The sequence below is a fragment of the Prionailurus viverrinus genome, chromosome B1 (genome assembly GCF_022837055.1).
Source record: "Prionailurus viverrinus isolate Anna chromosome B1, UM_Priviv_1.0, whole genome shotgun sequence".
Taxonomy (NCBI): Eukaryota; Metazoa; Chordata; class Mammalia; order Carnivora; family Felidae; genus Prionailurus; species Prionailurus viverrinus.
The window spans coordinates 142792911-142816753 of NC_062564.1; the positions used below are offsets into that span (position 1 = coordinate 142792911).

The window sequence follows — 23843 nt, forward strand, 5'->3', positions numbered from 1 at the left end:
AGTAAAAGAACAGGGAGGCCAATAAAAGAAGGAGCCTGGAGAACATGTTTTTTTTTTTTTTTTTAAGTTTATTTATTTATTTTGAGAGAGAGAGAGAAGCAGAGAGAGGAGAGAGGGAATCCCAACCAGGCTTGATGCTGCCAGCTCAGAGCCCGACTGGGGCCCAATCCCACAAACCATGTGACCACAATCTGAGCCAAGATCAAAAGTAGGACGTTTAACCAACTGAGCCACCCAGGCATCCTGAGAGCGCCTGTTTTGGTAATAAAATCTCCATCTAAAATAAAACAAATAAATGTCCTAGCTGTAACCTATAGATTTACTTTATATAAATGCTGATTTCACCAATAAATTTGTAATCATGGCTGAACCTGTCCATTCAAATTGCAATTAATATCAAATTCCCAAGGACTGAAATGTGATTATGTTAATAAATATTTGCAAAACTCAAAAGAAGTCTGATACATAAAGAGACTGAACTGAGATATACAGCAATTTACTAATTTATACTTTTTAAAATTTTTTAATGTTTATTTATTTTTGAGAGAGAGAGAGTGCGTGTGTGTGCACGCGTGCGAGGGAGGGGCAGAGAGGGAGGGAGACACAGAATCCAAAGCAGGTTCCAATTTGTCAGCACAGAGACCAATGCAGGGCTGGAACCCACGAACTGTGAGATCATGACCTGAGCCGAAGTCAGATGTTTAACCAACTGAGACACCCAGGCACCCCTACTTACTTCTACTTTGATCTCTGTTTCACAAAATATTTGAGGTGATTCAAGAAAAATATTTTTAAGTTACAAACGGAAACACGGGTTTTTTGTTTTTTTTTTTAATGTTCGTTTATTTATTTTTGAGAGAGAGAGAGAGAGAGAGAGCACATGCATGACCTGGAGAGGGGCAGAGAGAGGAGAGAGAGAATCCCAAGCAGGCTCCACACTGACAGCACAGAGCCGGATGAGATCTTGACCTGAGCCAAAATCAAGTTAGATGATTAACTGACTGAGACACCCAGACGCCCCTATTGTTTTTTAAGATTTATTTTATTTTAGAGAGAGAGAGCACAAGCGGAGGAGAGGGGCAGAGGGAGAGAGAGAGAGAGAGAGAGAGAGAATCACATTCTGAGCGTGGAGCCTAACATGGGGCTCAATTCCACAACCCTGGGATCATGAACTGAACTGAAATCAAGAGTTGGATGCTCAATGTACTGAGCCACGCAGGTGCCCCAGAACACTGTTTTGGATAAAGAAAAAAAAAAAGCATAATACATTATAACACAGATCAAATAGGACTCTAAAAAAACACTTTCTTCCAAAATTAAAAAAACACACAAAAAATCTGTCAATAATTAATTTTGTAGACCGACTACCTATTTTCCATGACCCTTCAAAAAATGGCTATCTTTATTCATTAGAATCGCATCCAGAAGAACTCTGTTGCTCATGCAAATGTAAGGCCCTATCAGGAGAGTTTAAATACTGTGATTCTTGGGGAATAAAAATAAATCGTACTAAAAAGGGGTTTGCCAACGTGAGGGAGAAATACCTGGCAGTCTGAATCAAAGAGAATTTTGCTGCAGTTACCTTGGTACCTCAACCACATACATTAAATGAGTAATAAGAGACTACTCAAGTAATAACTCTCCCCTTCCTCATCTGTCCCTTAACACCGAAAGTGTAAAAGAAAAAATAATTCCATAGTCATACTCAAATGAGAAAAAATCAGTGCTATAATAATTTTTTTAATGTTTATTTATTTTTGAGAGAGAGAGAGAGAAACAGAATGTGAGTGGGGGAGGGGCAGAGAGAGAGGGAAGCACAGAATCCAAAGCAGGCTCCAGGCTCTGAGCTGTCAGCACAAAGCCCAACACAGGGCTTGAACCCTGAACCGTGAGATCATGACCTGAGCCGATTGGACACCCAACCAACTGAACCACCCAGGTGCCCCAAAATCAATGCTGTAATAAAGCTCACTTCAAGACCTCTGAAGATGTGACCCCAGAGATCCAAGTCCCTTCAAGGCTGAAAAACCCTTTACACAGAAGAACTGGGGGATAGGATCCGGGCAGCACGGTGATACACAACTTCTGTCAAATTACACTGAGCTAAACAGAACTAAAGACAAAATGCCTAGGGCATGTAATTATTAATGGAATGCAAATATCTGGACATCTTATTTCTTAGTGTAATCCTGTAAATAAATTCACTAATATCTCTGACACTGGTTTATTCATGAAACTAAATGCAGAAGTTCTGCTTATGCTTACAATGTGAAAGCCAAAAGAATAAAACAGTCAGTAATAATATAAACAAATGAAAATTAAAAAATAAAAACTGGAAAGAGCACTAACAATAAGAGAGTTGGATAAAATCATGACTTTTCTTGAATGCATCACAAAGCTGAGATCACAGGGCAACTAAGTAGCCTTAAATCCAAGGAGAATCAGTCCACATTCCCCATGGCCACTCCATATGCATACTCAGGACACTCTCACCCATGGCAGAGTATAGAAGGCAAGCAGGTAAGAAGAAAAAAAAATCAGCTACAATTTTAGGACTACTAGAAACTCCCTGGGAAATCCACACACAAGGGGAGTTCATACTCAATTTACAGGCCCTTTCCACAGACCTCCACCAGATGCTCCTGGGAAAGACTGGAGCAGGCCAGGAGACTAGAAAACCTTCCTAAAGAGTGCAGGCACAGAGTTAGCCACTGCTGCCAGAAAGGCATGTAACCCTGAAAACATGTAGGGCACAGGTGTAGGGAAAAGAAAGAAAAAAACACCAAAACTTCTACCCTTAGGGGTAGGTCAGGAAACAGTCCTGAGCACAGTATCCTCACCAGTACAGTAAAGCTGGGGAAGGGCCTGGACACTGGCACAAGACCTGCAATAAATAAATACCAAAAGGAGAAGGGACAGAAATACTGAGAAAACCCCATTCCCAAGGTCCAGCCACACTGCATCTACTTAAGAAAAAGGCTGGACTTGGAAAACAGAATATCCCTCCTGCACCCATCACCAGCCTAGCAGGCACTAATAAGCAACAGCAATCTATACCAGGGGAGGGGAAAGAGTATGCAGAGAGACCCCCCTCTGAGGCACAGCTGCACAGGCAAGGCAGAAAATAGAGCATAAAACAGAAACGCTGAGAAAAACCTTCTAGCAACCCAGCCCCCACCCTAAGCACAACGTAAAGTACAGAAATGTGAAGCTGGTGGTAACCATAGCAACAACAAAACCAAAACCTAGCTCAACTTCTGACTGGACTGATTGAACACTGTGACAAGAAGAGGCATGTGCATTCCCAGGCATAAATACTAGGTACTTCGGTCTCAACTGTTCTACACAAGATGTTCAACAGTCAAAAAATTTGAGATACATGAAAAAAGAGCCTATTATCAACAGAGAAACAGAACCAGAGTCAGAGATGATCAAGTGGCCTTTCCTTATTAGGATCTGCCACTGGCAAACCATGGGTATATGCACATACATGGAGGAGTGAAGAGATTCAAGATGACGAGAGAAGAGAGAAGCAAGCACAAGCCTCTCCAACCTGTCTCAGCTCTGATTTAAAAAAAAAAAAATTTCCATACAAAACTATTTCTTACTATATTATAAAATTGGTACCTTAAAAAATTAAAACCACCACTAAAATTACAAATACTATGATTCTCATCAAGCTACTGAATAATTCTCATTTGTCAGACATGAAAGAAATCATCTGCTAATAATTTACCAGTTTTATTTTATGTTGCATATTTCTCACGCTATAGTTTTTAGATGAGTGAAAATTGTTTTTAAAGTTGCACTGGAAGAGAATATGGGGAAGACATAAAATGAAAATTTTCTATAGGATAAAAGCAAACATTTAAAGATAAAATATTCTAACAGTAATTAATATCCCTAATAAATATTTTCAAAAAGCAGAAAAGAAGACAAACTGCTCAAAAGAAAAATAAGCAAAAGATATAAATTAGAATACAATGAAGAAACAGAAATAAAGACTGATGATATCAAGAGAGGTTGAGAAGGCAGGCACTCATTCACTGCTGGAGGGATAGGGATGTAACCAGGTAGAACCCAATACTCCTCTAACTTAACAACAAAAAAGAATCCACTGGGTACTATGCACACTGAAAAGGAAGGCTCCTTTCTAGTTATATTTCTGCCACCTCCCTCTTCATCCTGTATCAAGCCATAGCAGACAGTATTCGTCCATATCATTCACTTTCATGCTTCTGTACCACTGAAATACTTTTCTCTCAACCCCCCTGCAAAATTCTTTCAGGACCCAGTTCAAATACTTCTTGCCATACCCTTTTCCAGGTAGAATTAATTTACCTTATATCTGTGATCCCATAGAACTTGGTCCATTTCTCTTCCACAGCAATTAAAATAAAAGGTTATATATAGTACACAATATGTACTAATTTATTTTATGTAAAGAGCTCCTACTAATCAAAGAATTGGAATAGAACATGAAGAGAATCCATAATAAACAATATAAATGGTTTTTTAACACATGAAGATATACAACCTCAATAATAATAAACATAAATTAAAACTTGATTATACCATTCATTACCCAGCAAATTGTCAGAGTTCAAAAATTTTAACTACACTGTATATGGAAAAATAGGCATTCTAATACTATTTACTGGCAAGAACATAAATTGTCAATATCTCTATGAAGGCAATTTGGCATTACCTATCAAAATTATAAATGCACATATCTTTTGATTCAAAAATTCTATTTCTCAGAGTTTATACTACAAATGTATTCATAATCTTTGACAAGATCTATGTACATGATTATTCACTGCAGGATCATTTGTATTAGCAAAAGATTAAAGATAAATGTGTATCATAGAGGGAAATAGGGAAATGGTTAAATAAATTATGGTATATTCACATGATGAAATATTATATGCAGGTCATTATAGCACTATTTTACAAGAGCCAAAACATGGAAACAACCTAAGTGTCCATCAACAGATGAATGGATAAAGAAAATACGGCACATGTATACAATGAAATATTTATTATTCAGTCATAAGAAAAGAATGAAATCTTGCCATTTGAGACAACATGGATGGACCTTCAGGGCATTATGCTGATAAAAGTTAGACAAAAAATAACAAATACCATATGATCTCACTTATACATGAAATCTTTAAAAAAAAAAATGAACTCACAGATGCAGAGAACTAATTGGTGGTTACCAAAGGCAAGGCGGGGGTGGTGAAATGGGCCAAGGTGGTCAAAAGTACAAACTCCCTCTTATAAAATAAATAATCATGGAAATGTAATGTGTAGCAAGGTGACTACAGTTAATAATACTGTATGGTCTGTTTGAAAGTTGCTAAGAGGGTAAATCTTCGAAAGCTCTCATCACAAGAAAAGAAAGTACATCTCTATATAGTGACAGATATTAACAAGACTTACTCTTATGGGGATTTCCGAAAATATATAAATATTGAATCATTATGTTGTACACCTGAAACTAATATATTATGTGTCAATTATATCTCATTAAAAAAAAATAACTACACAGCTCCATCTAAAACTATCTCCAAGATATATCATTTTTTTAAGTTTATTTCTTTATTTTGAGAGAGAAAGAGAGAGCAAGTGCAGAAGAGAGGCAGAGAGAGATCTCAAGCATGATCTATGCTGTTTAGTGTGGAGGAGCCCAATGTGGCTCTAGAACCCACCTACAGTGCATCATGACCTGAGCTGAAATCAGGAGTTGGATACTTAACAGACTGAGTCACCCAAGCACGCCTATGATACGCTGTTAAGTTAAAAGCAAGCAAGATGCAAAACGAGGAATACAGTTAAATAAGAAACAATTCTGACATTAAATGTATGTGTTTTTTTTTCCTACACCAACCAATCATCTGACATCAGCCAAGTATCCCAACACTTGAACACAATTCTGATACTATCTACCTGGATTTTGCATCAGATCCCACAAGTTAAGGATTCAATCCCACAAGACTGCCCCCACTTCGGATGCCAACTGCAATTCAGGGCCTCTGGTATTTCTGGCCAAATGGCTAGAAATCAAGGCGTCCCGTGACCCCCTCCACAGACTTCATAATTTACTAGAATAGTTCACAGAGCACAAAGAAACACTTACTGAACATTTACCAGTTTATTATACAATAAAAAATATGATAAAGGATACAGATGAACAGGAACATAGGGGAAGGTCCAAAAGAGTCTAGAGTGTAAGAGTTTCTCTCCCCAGTGGGCCTGGGTGAGTCACCTTTCTGGCACACGTATATATTCACCAATCCAGAAACTCTTAGAACCCCACAGTACTGGGATTTTTATGGAGGCATAATCAATTATGAAGTCAATCTCTAGCCTCTCTCCCTGGCAGGGCTGAAAGATTATTCTTTTTTTTTTTTTTTTTTTGTTTAGTGTTTTTTTCATTTTCTGAGAGAGAGAGAGAGAGAGAGCGAGCAGGGGACAGGCAGAGAGAGGGAGACACTGAACCCGAAGCAGGCTCCACCAGAGCCTGATGTGGGGCTCAGACTCAAGAACCATGAGATTATGACCTGAGCTGTAGTCCGACATTTAACTGAATGAGCCACCCAGGCACCCCAGGGCTGAAAGAGTCTAATCATGGCTTGCTCTTTCTGGTGACCAGCCCTCACCTAAGAGTCTACAAGATTTGCCTTATTAGAACAAAAGATGTTCCTATCACCCAGAAAATTACAAGAGGTTTTAAGAGCTCTGTATCAAGCACTGGGGGCAGAGACCAATATAAATATTTCTTATCATATCACAAAATCTTAGCTCCAACACTTACTAGCTCTGTGACCCTAGGCAAGTTATCTAATCTATCAGTGCCTTACTTTTCAACTCAAAAACATAACATTGTAACAACAGCTTGCACATAAAGTTGCTGTGGAAAATAAATTAATTATTGAATGCCAGTGTTCAATATATGTTAAGTATTACTATAATAAGTCATATTTTTTTCTTTAGGACTATAAAAGGTCAAAGAAGCAGAGATGATAAACTTTTACAACTATATGTCCCTGTACATATTTATGGGACAAAGCATAATGTTTTTTAATCAAAATTTTAAATGAATGCAAACAAAATGAATTAAAAAAAAATACTTACTTTGTAGCAGCAGCAAAATATCTGCTGGGCACCCAAACATTTACAGAACAAGGATAAAGAGGTGTCTGACAAGTCGTCTTGGAAAGACCATGCTTTTGACGATGTATCAAGACTTGAAAGAAAAAAAAATACATTAATCATTACATCCATACTTTTTATATTCTTAATGTTTCCAAAACAAAAAAACAAAAATATTAAATATTTTATGAGTCTCAACCATTCTTTAAAAAGTGTAATAGTGGGGCACCTCAGTGGCTCAGTCAGTTAAGTGTCTGACTTCGGCTCAGGTCATGATCTCCGGGTTGGTGAGTTTGGGCCCCATGTTAGGCTCTGTGCTAACAGCTGGAGCCTGGGGCCTGCTTTGGATTCTGTGTCTCCCTCTCTTACTGCCCCTCCCCTGCTTGCACTCTGTCTCTGTCTCTTTCTCTCTCTCTCAAAAATACATAAACATCAAAAAAAAATTTTTAAGTATAATAATAGAACCTACAATACGTGAAACTAAAGCCAAGTAAACATCTAATTCAACAATTGTCTTCATTTTTTGTTTAAGATTTTGTTTTTAAGTAATCTGTACACCCAGTGTAGAGCTCAAACTTACAACCATGAAATCTACAATTGTATGTTCTACTGACTGAGCCAGCCAGGTGCCCCCTGTCTTCATTTATTTTTAACTTAATGTAGTTCAGGTTCAACAGAGTATGTTAGCTCTGCTATTATGGAATATATATCCTGAATTTCTTAATAATTTAATTTTTTCTCTTTTTATATGTATAATACATTCACAGAGTTGCCCAATGTACATCTGAAGAATAACAGCTAAGTGGAGGGAATTGCCTTACCAGAGATCAATGTGTTATGAAGTTATGGTAATTAAGACACTTTGCTATTGGCACAAGTATAGAAAGACAAATTAATAAAACAAAAATAGCCTAGCAACAGACCAAACACATGTGGATATTTGAAATATGACAAATATTATTGTAGATCATTGTGCAAATAATTCAATTAGGTGGTGTTAAGAAAAGAGATTATTCATAGGGAAAAGAATAGATTTAGATCCCTATCTCATAACACACACACACACACACACACACACACACACACCACACCAATCAAATTTAGATGGACCAAGGATTTACATTTGAATGACAAAACTAAAAGTTTTCAGAATACAGGAAAGTATCTTTTTGATCATTTAGGAGGGACCAATTTCACAAACAAAACGCAAAAGCACTGGCCAAAAATGACTTATTAGTGTTAAGACTATCTGTTTATTAAAGAAAGTGAACGACAAGCCAAAATTGAGAGAATAACAACATATATAACAAAGAATTAATATCCAGAATATATAAGATCAACCTAATTAAAAAAATAAAAGAGACGAACAGGTTTCTAACTGAAAAGGCAACATAAATGATGCATGAAATGCATGGAAAAATGCACAATCTCATTTGTAGTCACATAAATATTAATTTAAACCACAATAAAATACCATTTGACATTGCTGTTTAAAGTAGGCCTCTAAATTAACATTACACCAGCATGTAAAATAAACCACATCCCTAAGTATTTTGCTGCAGCTGACAATATTTTTTTCATAAGCCTTCTTCAATGAACAGTGCTTTGATTTCATTGTGGACAGGTAACAGTTTCTAGATGAGAGCATTTAAGAAGCAATGTTTTACATACATCAGACTGGCCAAACTTTTTTTAAAAAGTCTGGGGTTGCTGAAAATGTTAAGGATAAATTTTACACATAGCAGATAAGAGTATGAATTGGAATACCATTATGGAAAACAATATGACATAACTCAATGAGTCTAGGCATACACATATCAATGATGCAGTTATTCCACTTCTAGGAATATATCCTAGAGGAACTCCTGCCCATGTATACTAAGAGACATGCACAAAAATAACATCATCATAACATCAGGAGACTTCTGGGGAAGATGGCAAAGTATGAGGACCATAAGCTCATCTCGTCCCAGAGACACAATTAGATATCGGCCAATTCAGTGTAAGTAACCCAGAAAATAACCAAAGATTGGCAGAACAGACTCTCCACAGCTAAACGTAGAGAAGAGGCCACTTTGAAGAGGGTAGGAAGGACAGGGATGCGGTTGGGAGCCACATGGAACTGCAAGACTGTCCACAAGAGGAAGGAACACCATGGGCATAGAGAAAGCAGAGAAATAAACCCTCACACCAAGACAGCCCAGAGGAGGAAGACCAGTCCTCGTGACATTTGGCTTCGAAACCAGAGGGACTGAATTTCCAGAGTTCTTACAATCAGCGAGGCTTAATATTTGGAACTTTAAAAGAAATCAGCAAGCTCAAGGGACAGACAGGTGGCAGAGCCAGGAGGGCAAAAGGAAACTGAGCCCTTGCCCTTAAAGAGACAGCACAACAAACAGCCCCATGGAGATAGAGCACAGAAACAGCAGGTTGAACAATGCCTCAGGTATATGAGAGGGAGATATGTTTATACAAATCTCATTGTGTACTGGAGAGCCAGGGTCCTTGAGAGACTTCTCCAGGAACAAAATTGCTGGTGAGTGCCATTTCCATGCCTCACCCCCAGCATAATCACACCAACACCTTTGGGAACCAGCGCAATGCCAACACTTGCTAACTTGCTAACAGTGCACCCTGCCCCCAGTTCTCCTGCTGACATGCCCCTTCCAGCCAGGCCTCCAATCCAGGTCTCCTCCCACAGCAGATTCACATAAACATTTCTAACACCATGCATCACTACCCCAAGCACTTCTGCAGATCTGCTGCCTCCAACACAACCTGACTCAGTCCCTAGTTCTGGAGGTCCTGCCCTGCTAACTCAGGGCCTTGCTGGCACCAAGCATGCTGCCCCCATGTTCACCTGAAGTTAGATGCTCCTGGATCTCTGACAAACACCTGACCTGACTCAATTAGAGCCCAAGGGGGCCCCATACTGGCCCACTGACACCACAGAGACCAGATCCTGCCCATAAAAGACAAAGAGAGCCACTGCAGATGACTGGACTGAAGGCAAACATGGCTCAGCCACAACAGCAGGGCACATTCAACACTCACGGGAGACACACCTGAAGTTCCAGGTTCTGGTGAATAGGGGACACTGACATTGCATTGCAGGGCACTACAGAACCTATTCCTCATAAGGTCCTACTTTCAAGAGCAGGAGACATAGCTAACTTTTCTAACATGCAAAAACAGACACAGAGAGTTAGACAAAATGAGAAGACAGATGAGTTTGTCCCAAATGAAAGAACAGGACAAAATGACAAGAGACCTAAACAAAATGGAGATATATAATATGCCTGACAGAGAATTTAAAAATTTTTTTAATGTGTATTTATTTTTGAGAGAGAGACAGAGCACGAGTATGGGAGGGACAGAAAGACAGGGAGACATAGAATCTGAAGCAGGCTCCAGACTTTGAGCTGTCAGCACAGAGCCCAATGTGGAGCTCAAACCCACAGACCATGAGATCATGACCTGAGCTGAAGTCAGATGCTTAACCAACTGAGCAACCCAGGAGCCCAAAGAATTTAAAGTAATGGTCATAAAGATACTCATTAGGCTTGAGAAAAGAGTAAAGAATCTCAGCAAGACCTTTAACAAAGAGATAGAAAACATAAAAAAAAAAAAAAAAAGATGAAAAACTCAATAACTGAAGTTACAAATACACTAGATGGAAAACAGTAGCAACCTGGAGAACAGAGTAATGGAAAGCAATAAAGCTAAACAAGAGAAAAAATAATAATAATAAATGTGAAAGTAGACTTAGGGAACTCAGCAACACCATCAAGCGTAATAACATTCACATTATAGGAATCGCAGAAGAAGAAAAAGAAAAGGGGGTAGAAGAAATTTACTTGAAGAAATAATAGCTGAAAATTTCTAAATCTAGGGGAAAAAAAACAAAAATCCAGATCCAGGAGGTAGAGATCCCCAAACAAAATCAAACTAAGGAAGTCCACCTCAAGACCAACTAAAATGGCAGAAAATAGTTATTAAGAAAAAAATTTAAAAGCAACAACAGAAAAGTTACATCCAAGGGAAACTCCATAAGGCTATCAGCATATTTTTCAGCACAAACTTTGCAGGTCATAAGGGAGTGCTAGATATATTCAAAGTGCTATGGGAAAAACAAACAAACAAACAAACAAACTGCAGCCAAGAATACTGCGTCCAGCAAAGTTATCATTCAAATAGAGGGAGACAGTTTCCCAAACAAAAATTAAAGGAAGTCATGACCCGTAAATCAGCCTTATAAGAATGTTAAAGGGGACTCTTTGAGTGGATGGTAAAGACCACCAGTAGGAATAAGAAAAGTAGGAAACACAAAAGAAGTAAAAATAAGTTCACCTATAAAAATCAGTCAAGGGATTTACAAAAATAAAAGCATATAAAGTAGGGCACCGTATACCTATAAAGTGGGAGGAGAGGAATAAAGAATGGGTTCTAATTGAAGTAATAATCAAATTAGACTGCTGTATGCATATTGTATATAAACCTAATGGAAACCACAAATCAAAGACCAGTAATAAATATGCAAAAATAAAGAGAAAGGAATCCAAGTATATCACTAAAGAAAGACAACAAACCATAGAAGAAGCAAAGAACAACTCCAAAAAGAACCATAAAACAAGTAACAAAATGGCAATTAAGTACATACCTACCAACAATTACTTTGAATACTCCAGTCAAAAGACAGCACAACAAAATGGATGAAAAAGCAACACCCATCTATATATGGCTACAAAAGACTCACTTCAGACCTAAAGATGTGCAGATTGCAGTGCCATGTCTATCTAGCTCAGTCAACATGAGACTCTTGATCTCAAGGTCATGAGTTCACACCCCACATTGGGGTAGGGTTTACTTAAAAAAAAAAAAAAAAAAGTACATGAAGATTGAAAATAAAGGGATGGAAAAGCATTTATCATGCAAATGGAAGTGAAAAGAAAGCCAGGGTAGCAATACTTATATTGGACAAAATTGACTTTAAAACAAGGACTGTAACAAGAAAGAAAGAAAGAAAGAAAGAAAGAAAGAAAGAAAGAAAGACCCTATATAATCATAAAGCATAAAACAGAACAAGAAGATATAACAACTGTAAATATTTATGCAACAAACACCCAATACATAAAGCAGATAATAAGAAACATAAAGGGAGTAATCAATAGCAATAATAACAGTAGGGGACTTTAAAACCCACTTACATCAATGGATATCATCCAAACAGAACATCAACAAGGAAACCATGGTTTTGAAAGACACATTGGACAAGATGGGTCTAACAGATATATTCAGAACATGGTACATTCTACAGAATAGGTCACATATTAGGCCACAAAAGCAAGTCTCAACAAATTCAAAATGATCAAAGTCATACCATGTATCTTTTCTGACTGCAACACTATGAAACTAGAAATCAAGAAAAAATCTGGAAAAAACACTAATACATGAAGGCTAAATAACATGCTACTAAACAATGAATGGGTCAACCAAGAAATCAAAGAGGAAGTCAAAGAATACATGCAAGCAAATGGAAATGAAAACACAGTGGTCCAAAATCTCTGGGAGGCAGCAAAAACTGTTCTAAGAGGACAGCTTATAGCAATACAAGTCTATCTCAAGAAGCAAGAAAAATCTCAAATCAAGAACCTAACCATATACCTAAAGGAGCTAAAGAAAGAGGAACAAGCAAAACCCCAAAAAAGCAAAAGGAATAAAATAATGAAGATTAGAGCAGAAATATATAGAAAAAACAAAACAAAACAATAGATCAATGAAACAAGGAGGTAGTTCTCTGAAAGATCAACAAAACCAATAAACCTGGAGCCAGACTCATCAGAGAGAGAGAAGACTCAAATAACCAAAATGAGAAATGAAAGAGGAGAAATGACAACTGATACCACAGAAATACAAAGGATTATAAGAGAGAATTATGAAAAATCATATACCAACAAATTGGACAACCTAGAAAAATGGGTAAATTCCTAAAAATATATAATATACCAAAACTGAAGTAGAAAGAAACAGAAAATAAACAGATCGATTACCGGCTATGAAATTGAATCAGTAATCAAAATTCCAACCAACCAACAAACAAAAGTCCAGGACCTGGTGGCCTCACAGATAAATTCTATCAAACACTTAAAAAAGAGTTACCTAATTTTCCAAAACTATTCCAAAAAATTGAAAAGAAAGGAAAGCTTCCAAATTCATTCTATGAGGCCAGCATTACCCTGATGTTGAAATGAGATAAAGGCACTAACAAGAAAGGGAACTAAAGGTTAATGTCCCCAATGAATATAGATGTAAAAATCTTCAATAAAACATTAGTAAAATGAATCCAACAATACATTAAAAAACTCATTTACCACGATCAAGTGGGCTTTATTCCTGTGATGCAAGGTAGTTCAATATTCTCAAATCAATCAACATGTATATCACATCAATAAGGGATAAAAAGCATAGTATCATTTCAACAGACGCAGAAAAAGCAAGCAAGGTAGTTCAATATTCTCAAATCAATCAACATGTATATCACATCAATAAGGGATAAAAAACATAGTATCATTTCAACAGACGCAGAAAAAGCAACAATATCCTTTCAAGATAAAAACCCTCCACAAAGTAGGTTTAGAGGGAACATACCTCAACATAATAAATGTCATGTATGAAAAACCCATAGCTAACATCATCCTCAATGGGGAAAAACTGAGAGCTTTTCCCCTAAGGTCAGGAAAACGACAAAGATGTCTACTCTCACCACTTTTATTCAACATAGTACTGGAAGTCCTGGTCACATAAATCAGACAACAATAAGAAATAAAAGGATCCAAATCAGTAAGGAAGAAGTCAAACTTTCACTATTTGCAGATGATATGACACTTTATACAGAAAACCCAAAAGACTCCTCTAAAAATCTACTATAACTGATAAATGAATTCAGTAAGCTCACAGGACACAAAATCAATATACAGAAATCCACTGCATGTCTATACATTAATAATGAAGTAGCAAAAAGAGAAATTAAGAAAGCAGTCCCATTTACAACTGCAACAAAAATAATAAAATACATAGGAATAAAATTAAACAAAGAGGTGAAAGACCTATACTCTAAAAACTATAGAACACTGATGAAAGAAACTGAAGAGGACACAAATGGAAATATATTCCATGCTCATGTACTGAAGAACAAATGTTGTTAATATGTCCATACTACCAAAAGCGACCTACAGACTTAATGCAATCCCTATCAAAATACCAACAGCATTTTTCACAGAACTAGAATAAATAATCCTAAAATTTGGATGGAACCACAAAAGACCGTGAATAGCCAAAGCAATCTTGAAAAAGAAAAACAAAACTGAATGTATGACAAAGCAAGATTTCAAAATATACTACAAATCTTCAATCAAAACAGTGTGGTACTGGAGTATCCAACTCTTGATAGCGGGTTCGTGAGTTCAAGCCTCACGTTGGGCATGGAAGCCTACTTAAAAAATAATAAAAGGGCACCTGGGTGGCTCAGTCAGTTGAGCATCCAACTCTTGATTTCAGCTGAGGTCATGATTCCAGGGTCATGGGATCGAGCCCCACATTGGACTCTGCACTGGGCATGGAGCCTGCTTGGGATTCTCTCTCTCCCCCTCTGCCCCTCTCCTTCTCACTCAAATAAAATTTTTTTAAAAAAAGAAAAGAAATATTATTCAGCCATAAAGAATGAAATCTTGGGGCGCCTGGGTGGCTCAGTCGGTTAAGCATCCGACTTCAGCTCAGGTCATGATCTCGCAGTCTGTGGGTTCGAGCCCTGCGTCGGGCTCTGTGCTGACAGCTCAGAGCCTGGAGCCTGTTTCAGATTCTGTGTCTCCCTCTTTCTCTGACCCTCCCCTGCTCATACTCTCTCTCTGTCTCAAAAGTAAATAAATGTTAAAAAAAAAAAAATTAAAAAAAAAAAAAAAAGAATGAAATCTTGCCATTTGCAACAACATAGATGGATTTAGAAATTATAATGGCGGGGTGCCTGAGTGGCTCAGTCAGTTAGGCAGCAGACTCTTGATTTCGTCTCAGGTCATGACCTCACAGTTTGTGAGACCATGCCCCACATGGAGCTCACACTGCTAGTGCATGGAGCCTGCTAAAAAAGTAAAAAAAAAAAAAAAAAAATTATAATGGTATGTGAAGTCAGTCAGTCAGAAAAAGACTAATAACATAGGATTTCACCCACATGTGGAATTTAAGAAACAAAACCAAGAGATAAACCAAAAAAAACACACAAAAAAACAAAACAAAACAAAAAAAACAGACTAACTATAGAGAAGAAACTGATGGTTACCAGAGGGGAGGTGGGTAGGAGGATAGGTGATACAGGTGATAGGTGATCCCTCCTATTAAAGGGATTAAAGGGAGGGATTAAAGAGAACACTTACCATGATGAGCACTGAGCAGTGTACAGAATTGCTGACTTACTATATCATACAACTGAAACTAATATAACACTGTATGTCAACTATACTGGAATTTAAATAGATCATCATTATCATCGTAACATTTTTATAATGGCAAAACTGCAGAAACAAACCCAAACATTTACCTACAGTAGAACGGATAAATTATGGTATATTCCTATAATGGAAAGCTAGAGAAGTTTAAAATTACTATATTATATGGATGAATTTCACAAACATAATTTTGAGCAAGAAAAGTAATTGGCAGGGGCACCTGAGTGGCTCAGTGGGTTGAGCATCTCACTTCAGCTCAGGTCATGATCTCTCACTTTGTGAGTTTGAGCCCCACGTGGGGCTCTGTGCTGACAGCCCAGAGCCTGGAGCCTGCTTCAGATTCTGTGTCTTCTTCTCTCTCTGTCCCTCCCCTGTTCGCCCTCTGTCTCTATCTCTCAAAAATAAATAAACATTAAAAAAAAAAATTTTTTTTTAATCACACATGGTAGGAGTGCCTGAGTGGCTCAGTCAGTTGAGTGGCCGACTTCAGCTCAGATCACCATCTCGCAGTTCGTGAATTCAAACCCCACATCAGGCTCACTGCTGTCAGTGTGGCGGCCACTTTGGATCCTCTGTCCAAGACTACACGCGCTCACTCTCTCTCAAAAATAAATGTTAAAAATATCACACATGGTAAATGAAGGAACGGCAATTATCCATTCAAGGTTTGGCAAACACTTCCAAATAATAATTCTAAGTGTACTAAACAAGAAAACCTTGCAGAAACCTTGGCAAGATCCTCAAAATAATAATTCTCTTGAATATAATAATTCCAACCTACTATAAAACAATCAACCACCATTATTTGGAATCCCAAGTCAGGACAACCAGAGATTAACTTTTCAACAGAAATCTATGAAACTGTGACAGACTAAAAAAACAAATTGCAAAAATACCACTACGTTGACCCTTGAACAACACAAGTTTAAACTACATGTATCCACTTATATGCAGATTTTCAATAAATACAGTATAGTACTGTAAATGTATTTTCGCTTCCTCATGATTTTCTTAATAACATTTTTTCCAGCTTACTTTATTGTAATAATACAATATATAATACATATAACGTACAAAATACGTGTTAATCAACTGTTATCAGTAAGACTTCCAGTCAACATTAGGCTATTAGCAGTTCCATTTTTGAGTTAGGGGGAAGCGAGGGACAGGGGGGGAGAGGGTGTGTGACAGTTACCATGGTCTGTCCCTGTTCCACTAGCTGGGGGTAGACTCAATAAAGAAAGAAACTAAAAAAAATGTTATATGCATATTAGCAACTGCATGGGAATGGGGGGGGGGGCACACTCCTAATCCCTACACTGTTCAAGGGTCAACTATATTTAAATAGCACTGTTAGATCATCATACCTGTGTTTTTAATCCCTCTGTAGTCAATTTGTCTATGTGTATTATTACATGCCATTAACACATTTCTTCTCCCCTCACTCTTAGCAGATAACCTTGCTTGCTACTTCAGAGAAAATAGAATTATCTCAACTACTTATGAACCTACCTGAATCTGTACTCTCAAGTCACTCCCACACCCACCCCTTGGAAAAGAGAAATTATTCCCTCTCCTTTGCTAGTTTATTCTTTTTTTTTTTTAAACATTTATTTATCTTCAGAGAGAGAATCTCAAGCAGGCTCCACACTATCAGTGCAGAACCCAACATGGGGCTCGAATCATGAACAGTGAGATCATGACCTGAGCCAAAATCAAGAGTAGGCTTAACCGAGACACCCAGGCACCCCTCCTTTGCCAGTTTATTCTTATACCTGAAACTGAAAGGTTAGAGTTCTGTAATCCTCAGTTTCCCTAGGAGATCTTATCCATCTAGTCTTTGCCTTCCCACTACACCCACCACACTCTGGGCCACCATCATCTACCATATGGATTACTGCAACAAATTCAAAACTATTCTATCTTCTACCCTTGGTCTTCTCCATTTCTTTTCTACCCACCAGTAAGACAGATCATTTAAAAGTGAAAATATCATGATATCCCTAAAATGCTTGGATGACTTGATCATTGAATAAAGTAAATTCCTAATAAGGTCCTCCATGAGCTACTTCTAACCTACTGTGATTTTCATCTAACAGGACTCTCTTTCATACTTGCCATACTTCAAATACACCAGCCTCCTTTCAGTTTCTAAGACACACCCTGTTTTTTAACCACTTTAGTATTTTCAAATATAAAATTAATCTTCCCTCCATCTGTAACATTCTCCCATACCCCCCCCCCCATTCCCTTTCCATAGCTAATTCCTAAATATCCTATGATCTTTGAGGGATATTTCAGGGACTCTATTAAAGTACTACTTCAGAAAAGTCTTCCCTGAAGATTCAGAAGAGGCTAGGCCTCCTCACATACACTCCTATAGCACCTTGTACTTTCCCCTCACATCACTTAGGACAATTGTAATTAAAGAAAATAACTAGCCAATTAATGTCTGCTCCTCATAAATGATAAGCATCATGGGGAGGGAATGTGTATAGCTTATCCACCATTTCTGTCCCTATCACATAGCACAGTGTTTGTTTAAACACACACACACACACGCACACACACACACTAAACATCTGTTGAATAAAGGAAGTAAATTCGAACAAATGAAAGCACAAAGTGGATTTAAATTACTTTAAATATTATTCATTACAACACATGGAAGAGGGGTGGCATTTTGTTGAAGATCCATTGATTTTTTCATTTATTCAACAATGAATATGCCAACAAAACATGTGCTAGCACTACTTTAAGCATTTAGTGAACAAACCAAACAAAAATCCCTGTCCTCATGGAGCTTACATCCTAGCGGGGGGAGATAACACTATTAAACACAAAATGGTAGTGATGGAGAAGGGGGAACCCAGTGGGTAAAAGTGACTGAGTCAAGAGGACAGTGGGTTGCAACTTTAAGTTAAAGTAGGCCTCATCAAAAAGGTGACATGTGAGCAAAGACTTGAAAGAAATGAGAAAATTACTCATACAAGTATCTAGAAAAAGTGTTTGAGACTCACCCCAGCTGGGAGAAAAAGTTCTCCCAAGGCAGAAATGTTCTTGGGGTTGATGAGGGAACAAGGAAGCTAGTGTGGCTAGAGCACAATGAGTGAGGGAACAGGGTAACTGTGAACAGGTCAGAGGGTAAGCTGGGTAAATGGGGGTGGGACTAAGCAGGAACAAGATGATGTGGAATACCCTCGGGCAGTGCTATCCAATGGAAGTATAATGTAAACTACATGTATAATTTTAAATTTTCCAGTAGCCACAATAAAAAAGGTAAAAAAGAAACCAGTGAAATAAAAATTAACATATTTTATTACAGCTAATACCACAAAATATTATTTCAACATGTTATCAGTATAAAAATTTCAGGTGTTCAACTGTTTTTGGTACTAAGCCCTCAAAATCTAATGTGTATTTGACACGCTCAATTCAAATTAGCTATGTCTGAAGTGCTCAATAGTGGATAACAACATGGACAGAACAACTGCAGGCCATTCTAAGGACTTTAGATTTAGAAAAATGGGGAGACTTTCAGAATTTTGAGCATAAGAGTAAGTTATAGGACCGATTTCACTACTTGTTGAGAACATAGAGAAATCCAGGTGAGGAATGGTAACAGCATGCAAGGTAGTTGCTATAGAGTTGTGAGAATTTAGATTTTGGATTTTATTTCGAGGGTAAAATCAACAAGATTTGTCAACTATTTATTTAACCTGAAGTATGGGGAAAAGGGGGAGTTGAGGATATTCTCAGGTTTGGGCCCAGACAACTGAAACATTGAAGTTATCATCAAATGACATGAGAAAGACCACAGAATATGAAGAGCTTGATTTTAGACAAGTGTTAAGTGCTAATAAGATATACAAGTGGAGATCTAGAACTGGCAGATGAGTTTAAGAATCTAAAGTTCAGGAGATGTCCCAACTATAGATATAAATTTGAGAACCATTAGATATGGACAACAAACATAAATTTGAGAGCCATTAAGATATAGACAATAGTCAAAGCCAGGAGACTTAAATGAGATCACCCAAGGAGTGAAGAATTTATATACAAAAGACATGAAGATGAAAGATGGGATCTTGGCCCCTGAGACATCCCAAGGTAAGAGGAGGAGGAACCAGCAAAGTAATGTGAGAAATGACAGTGAGATAAAATTAAAAAAAAAAAAATTATGAGAGCAAGGAATCTTAGAAGACAAGAGAAGAAAATGTGACAAGCAGAGAATAACTTTTAGTTCTCTTTTTGGTTTGTCTAATGTAATGTTATTTCTGTCATACACGAAGATAATGTTATTAGTCTCTTTTGCTCGTTAGTAATCAGGCGCTGTGATCTCTTGCCACCACTCTTTTAAGCAACAACTATCCCAAATAGAGAATGCTGGTCTTGACCCTAAACGTTCAAGAAGCTCAAAGAAAAACATAGGAGGCAGTTAAAAAAAAAAAAAAAAAAATCACTGGCCTGTGAGTGAAGCTTCAGTTCTTCCTCCAGCTACTGACTAGTTATATGAACTGTGACATACCTTAACAGGATGTTTCTTCCTCTGTAAAATGCGAGTGATGCTGGGGGCTGCCTCCACTTAAAGAGCTACCTTAATTAAGTAACAAAAAGTATCAGTGCCTCAAAAACACAAAACAAAAATTAAAAAGCACTGTACAAAAAAAAAAAAAAAAAAGCATTGTACCAAAAAAGGGCTGTCCTCCTAGACAATTGGAGCTTCCTAAGTGCTGAAAAGATCTGCTACCAAGAAGTACTACACAATTAGTCTCCAAATGATAAATGTTGATGCAAATTAGGCAAGGTCTAGACGTTAAAGAATTGCCTGCAACAACGTACTCCCAAAAGCACCCACGGGTATTTTGTAAAGTGTTCAAGTTTACAGATGTAGGTCACTCAAATATACCACCTCTTCCATACCAGAACTCACTTCTCTTAATCAAATTCCTTTCCCGCGCAGCCCACACCCCCAGTAACGCAGACAGAACCGTGTCTTGGCCTCCGTCCCTACGGGTGACTGCCGGGGGCGGGGGGGGCCGGGGGCAGTGTGCATCCCTCCCCCCACCCCCCACTCCACCCCTAAGGTGGACGGCTCCAGAAAGGAGTGAAACCTCTGATAAGGTCGCTTTTAAGTAGCAATAACCCTCTAGAGGACTTAGAACCCCAAAACAGCAGGAAACTTTTCGAGCCCCAGTGCAGACCCCTGCTTAGGAGAGTCCGGCTTACAACTGGAGTCTCCACGCCAGAGCTATTTTCCCCCTAAGCGCAGACAACTGCTTGCTTTACCTCTACCGAGGTATCTTATGGTCGCCGCCATGTCGACGATTCCGGATTGTGTTGACGAAATGTGTCCTACGCTTCAACTTGGAAGAAACTTAAAAAGGGTTCCTCTCCGGAATTGGCAGAGGGGGAAGGATTAGAAAGAGCAAGAGGAAAAGGGGCGGGAACCTAAACAGGCTCTCAAGCCTGCAGGGAAGGGCGAACAACGCCTGTGCCCCGTGGCGGTGTTACACTCAGTCTCCCGTGCTAGTCTTCCGTGCTAGGACCCTATGTTTCGTGGTTCCGGTAAGGTAACTTAAACTATCTTCAGAGAAATCTCCTCGTGGAAAATACGGTCCTGTTGGCATTGCCCTGTTTTATTTCTTTTTTTCCTCTTTGATTCTGCATATGAACTCAGAACGATAATTTTAATATATTGTGAGAATACCCAGGAAAGCATGAAAAACAAAATCTGAAGAATCTCACCAGCTTCCATCGCTCCATTTCCAGCCTGAAAAAACTTTAAAATTCGCCAGGTTTTCCACTACCACCCAAGGCGGGTGTCCCACTCTCTTTTTATCTCAACCCAAGATCAGCGTGGTTCTAAGTTAATCTTAATCTAAGTTAGAATCAATTGAATAATACTCGAAAATTTTGTATAACACTTCTAGTTTTAAAATGGCAGGTTTGAGACCTACGCACTGGTTATTATGACTGAAAAAAAAAATCAGTATCCTTTCCATTACGTCACAGCTGTTGGCGGTGTCGTTTAATCTAAAATGAATTTGAGCAGATTATATCACTTCCCAGTTTAATTTAAAACCCTCCAGTAACTCTCTATCCCCCCCCCCCCCCCCACACACACACACACTCACACTCACACACTGGAGCTCCCCTCTGGTCTTTGTTATCTCCCCAGCCTCAAATAGCTGCCAACATCCTTCTTCCGCCCAAACACACATATACACGCACACTTCATCCCCCCCTCTCTTTAGAATGAATATTTTGCACCAGCTCCCTAAATAACCTTTTAAACATTTTGGCTCAAGCTTTACTCACTGATGAAGGCTCCCTCCTCCCTGAGTTATGGCCACCTCTTCCTGGTTTTGAACACTACCCAGGCATATCTGCTTATATTTGTTGAAACAGTTTAATTGAGGGGTTCCTGGGTGTCTCAATCAGTTGAGTGCCCGACTTTGGCTCAGGTCATGATTGCATGGTTCATGGGTTCAAGCCCCACATTGGGCTTTGTGGTGACAGCACAGAGCCTATTTCAGAATCTCTGTCTCTCTCTTTCACTGTCTCAAAAATAGACATCAAAAAAATAAAGTTTTATTGATATATATTTAATATACCATGCAATTCACCAATCTAAATTGTACAATTCAATGGTTTTTAGTAACCATCACTACAATATATCTTTTGCCACCAATCTGAGCTTTTTGTGGGCAGAAATCATATCTTATTCATTTTTATAACTTCAATGCATTACAGTACTGTGAGAAGTGAGATGATTCATTTTCAGAAATACCAAATAAAAACTGTGCTGTCTAGTTAACAATAGGTTTACAACATATTGGAAATATGTACAACCCCTTCCCCCAACAATGAAGTCCCAAACCCTTAGACCCTTCACTTCCTCTCCATATCTTGAGCTTTGCAATGAGCATGCACCAAAGAACTGAAGTCTGTGTCACTTCAAGGAATGTACATTTGTTCCAGTCAGACTTCTTGTTGCCTTACATGGGCATAGACAACTTCTGGGTAAGGCTGTAACCTCTGGAATACTCAGCCAATGAAGAATCAGGGGAGGGACTTGCTTGCTAGGAGGTAAATCGTCTGCTGTCACTGCCCCGAGTGTGCCTGTCCATCAGACACCTGCTCTTGCAAGAATGTTGATTAAAGCCTTGCTTCACTGTGCTCTGAGGCTCTGTATCCCTCCTTTGACTGGGTCAGTGGGTTTATTTCTCACAAGTTATCTGGCACATAAGAAGCCATCAATAAATGTTTGATAGTAAATGAATATATACCTGTATGAATTAGTGACTCCATTAGAATGGCAAGCCTGCAAAATTAACTTGCTTCCATGAAGCTGCCCACAAGAAGTTGGACTGAATCAAAGTAAGAATTTTCATGCTTTATTTCATATTTATATATTGTACCCATCTACATGAAGGATAAGATTTCTAATTTATTTCCCTGTCTTATTAATACCTAAGCAGTTACTTCAAAGGTTCCACACCCATTTAGGACTGTTACATACACACACAAAAAAATTCAGGGGCTCCTGAGTGTCTCAGTTGGTTAAGTGTCCAACTCTTGATTTGGCTCAGGTCATGATCTCATGGTTCATGGGTTTGAGCCCTGCAGTGCATTGGGCAGTGCAGAGCCTGCTTGGGATTCTCTCTCCCTCTCTCTCTGCCCCTGCCCAGCCTGTGATCTCTCTCTTTGAAAAAAATTCCAAGAACTTGAATCTACTTTTATAACTTCCTTCCCTTTCTCCCTGCTTCTTTTCTTTTCTCCTTTCTTTTCACAAATATGCTACTATTTGCCATGTGACAAGTAGTGTGTTTGGCTATGCACAGATGTGGCAAAAAAAACCAACACAGCCGTTAATCCCATGATCCTTAAAAATTAATTTTTTAATGTTTATTTTTGAGAGAGAGTATGAGGAGGAGAGGGGCAGATTGAGAGGGGGACAGAGGATCCAAAGCGGGCTCTCCACTAACATCAGTGAGCCAGATGTGGGGCTCAAACCCACAAACCATGAGGTCATGACCTGAGCTAAAGTTAGATACTCAACTGACTGAGCCACCCAGGCAACCCCAGAATTAATTTCATTTGAGGATAAGTTTAAGGGTTTGGGCAAGTTCACCAAATCCATTTCCAGACAAAAACACTTAGATTAAAAATGCTTTTCCTTAG

The 23843-nt window shown here is 38.4% G+C and overlaps 1 protein-coding gene across 4 annotated transcripts in view; it reads right to left on the reverse strand.

The window, feature by feature from the left end:
* MRPL1 (mitochondrial ribosomal protein L1) overlaps nt 1-23843 on the reverse strand; it is a 130175-nt gene that overhangs the window by 86982 nt on the left and 19350 nt on the right. For 2 of the 4 annotated variants that reach the window (XM_047856536.1, XM_047856533.1), the window contains exons 3-5: nt 22216-22223; nt 20946-20982; nt 7141-7252 (exon numbers count right to left, since the gene is read on the reverse strand). In XM_047856536.1, the coding sequence (XP_047712492.1) occupies nt 7141-7252; nt 20946-20982; nt 22216-22223 (157 nt within the window). Of the gene's footprint in view, nt 1-7140; nt 7253-20945; nt 21132-21404; nt 21430-22215; nt 22224-23843 lie in introns of those variants that run through there. The other 2 variants (XM_047856535.1, XM_047856534.1) reach the window with 2 other exon arrangements.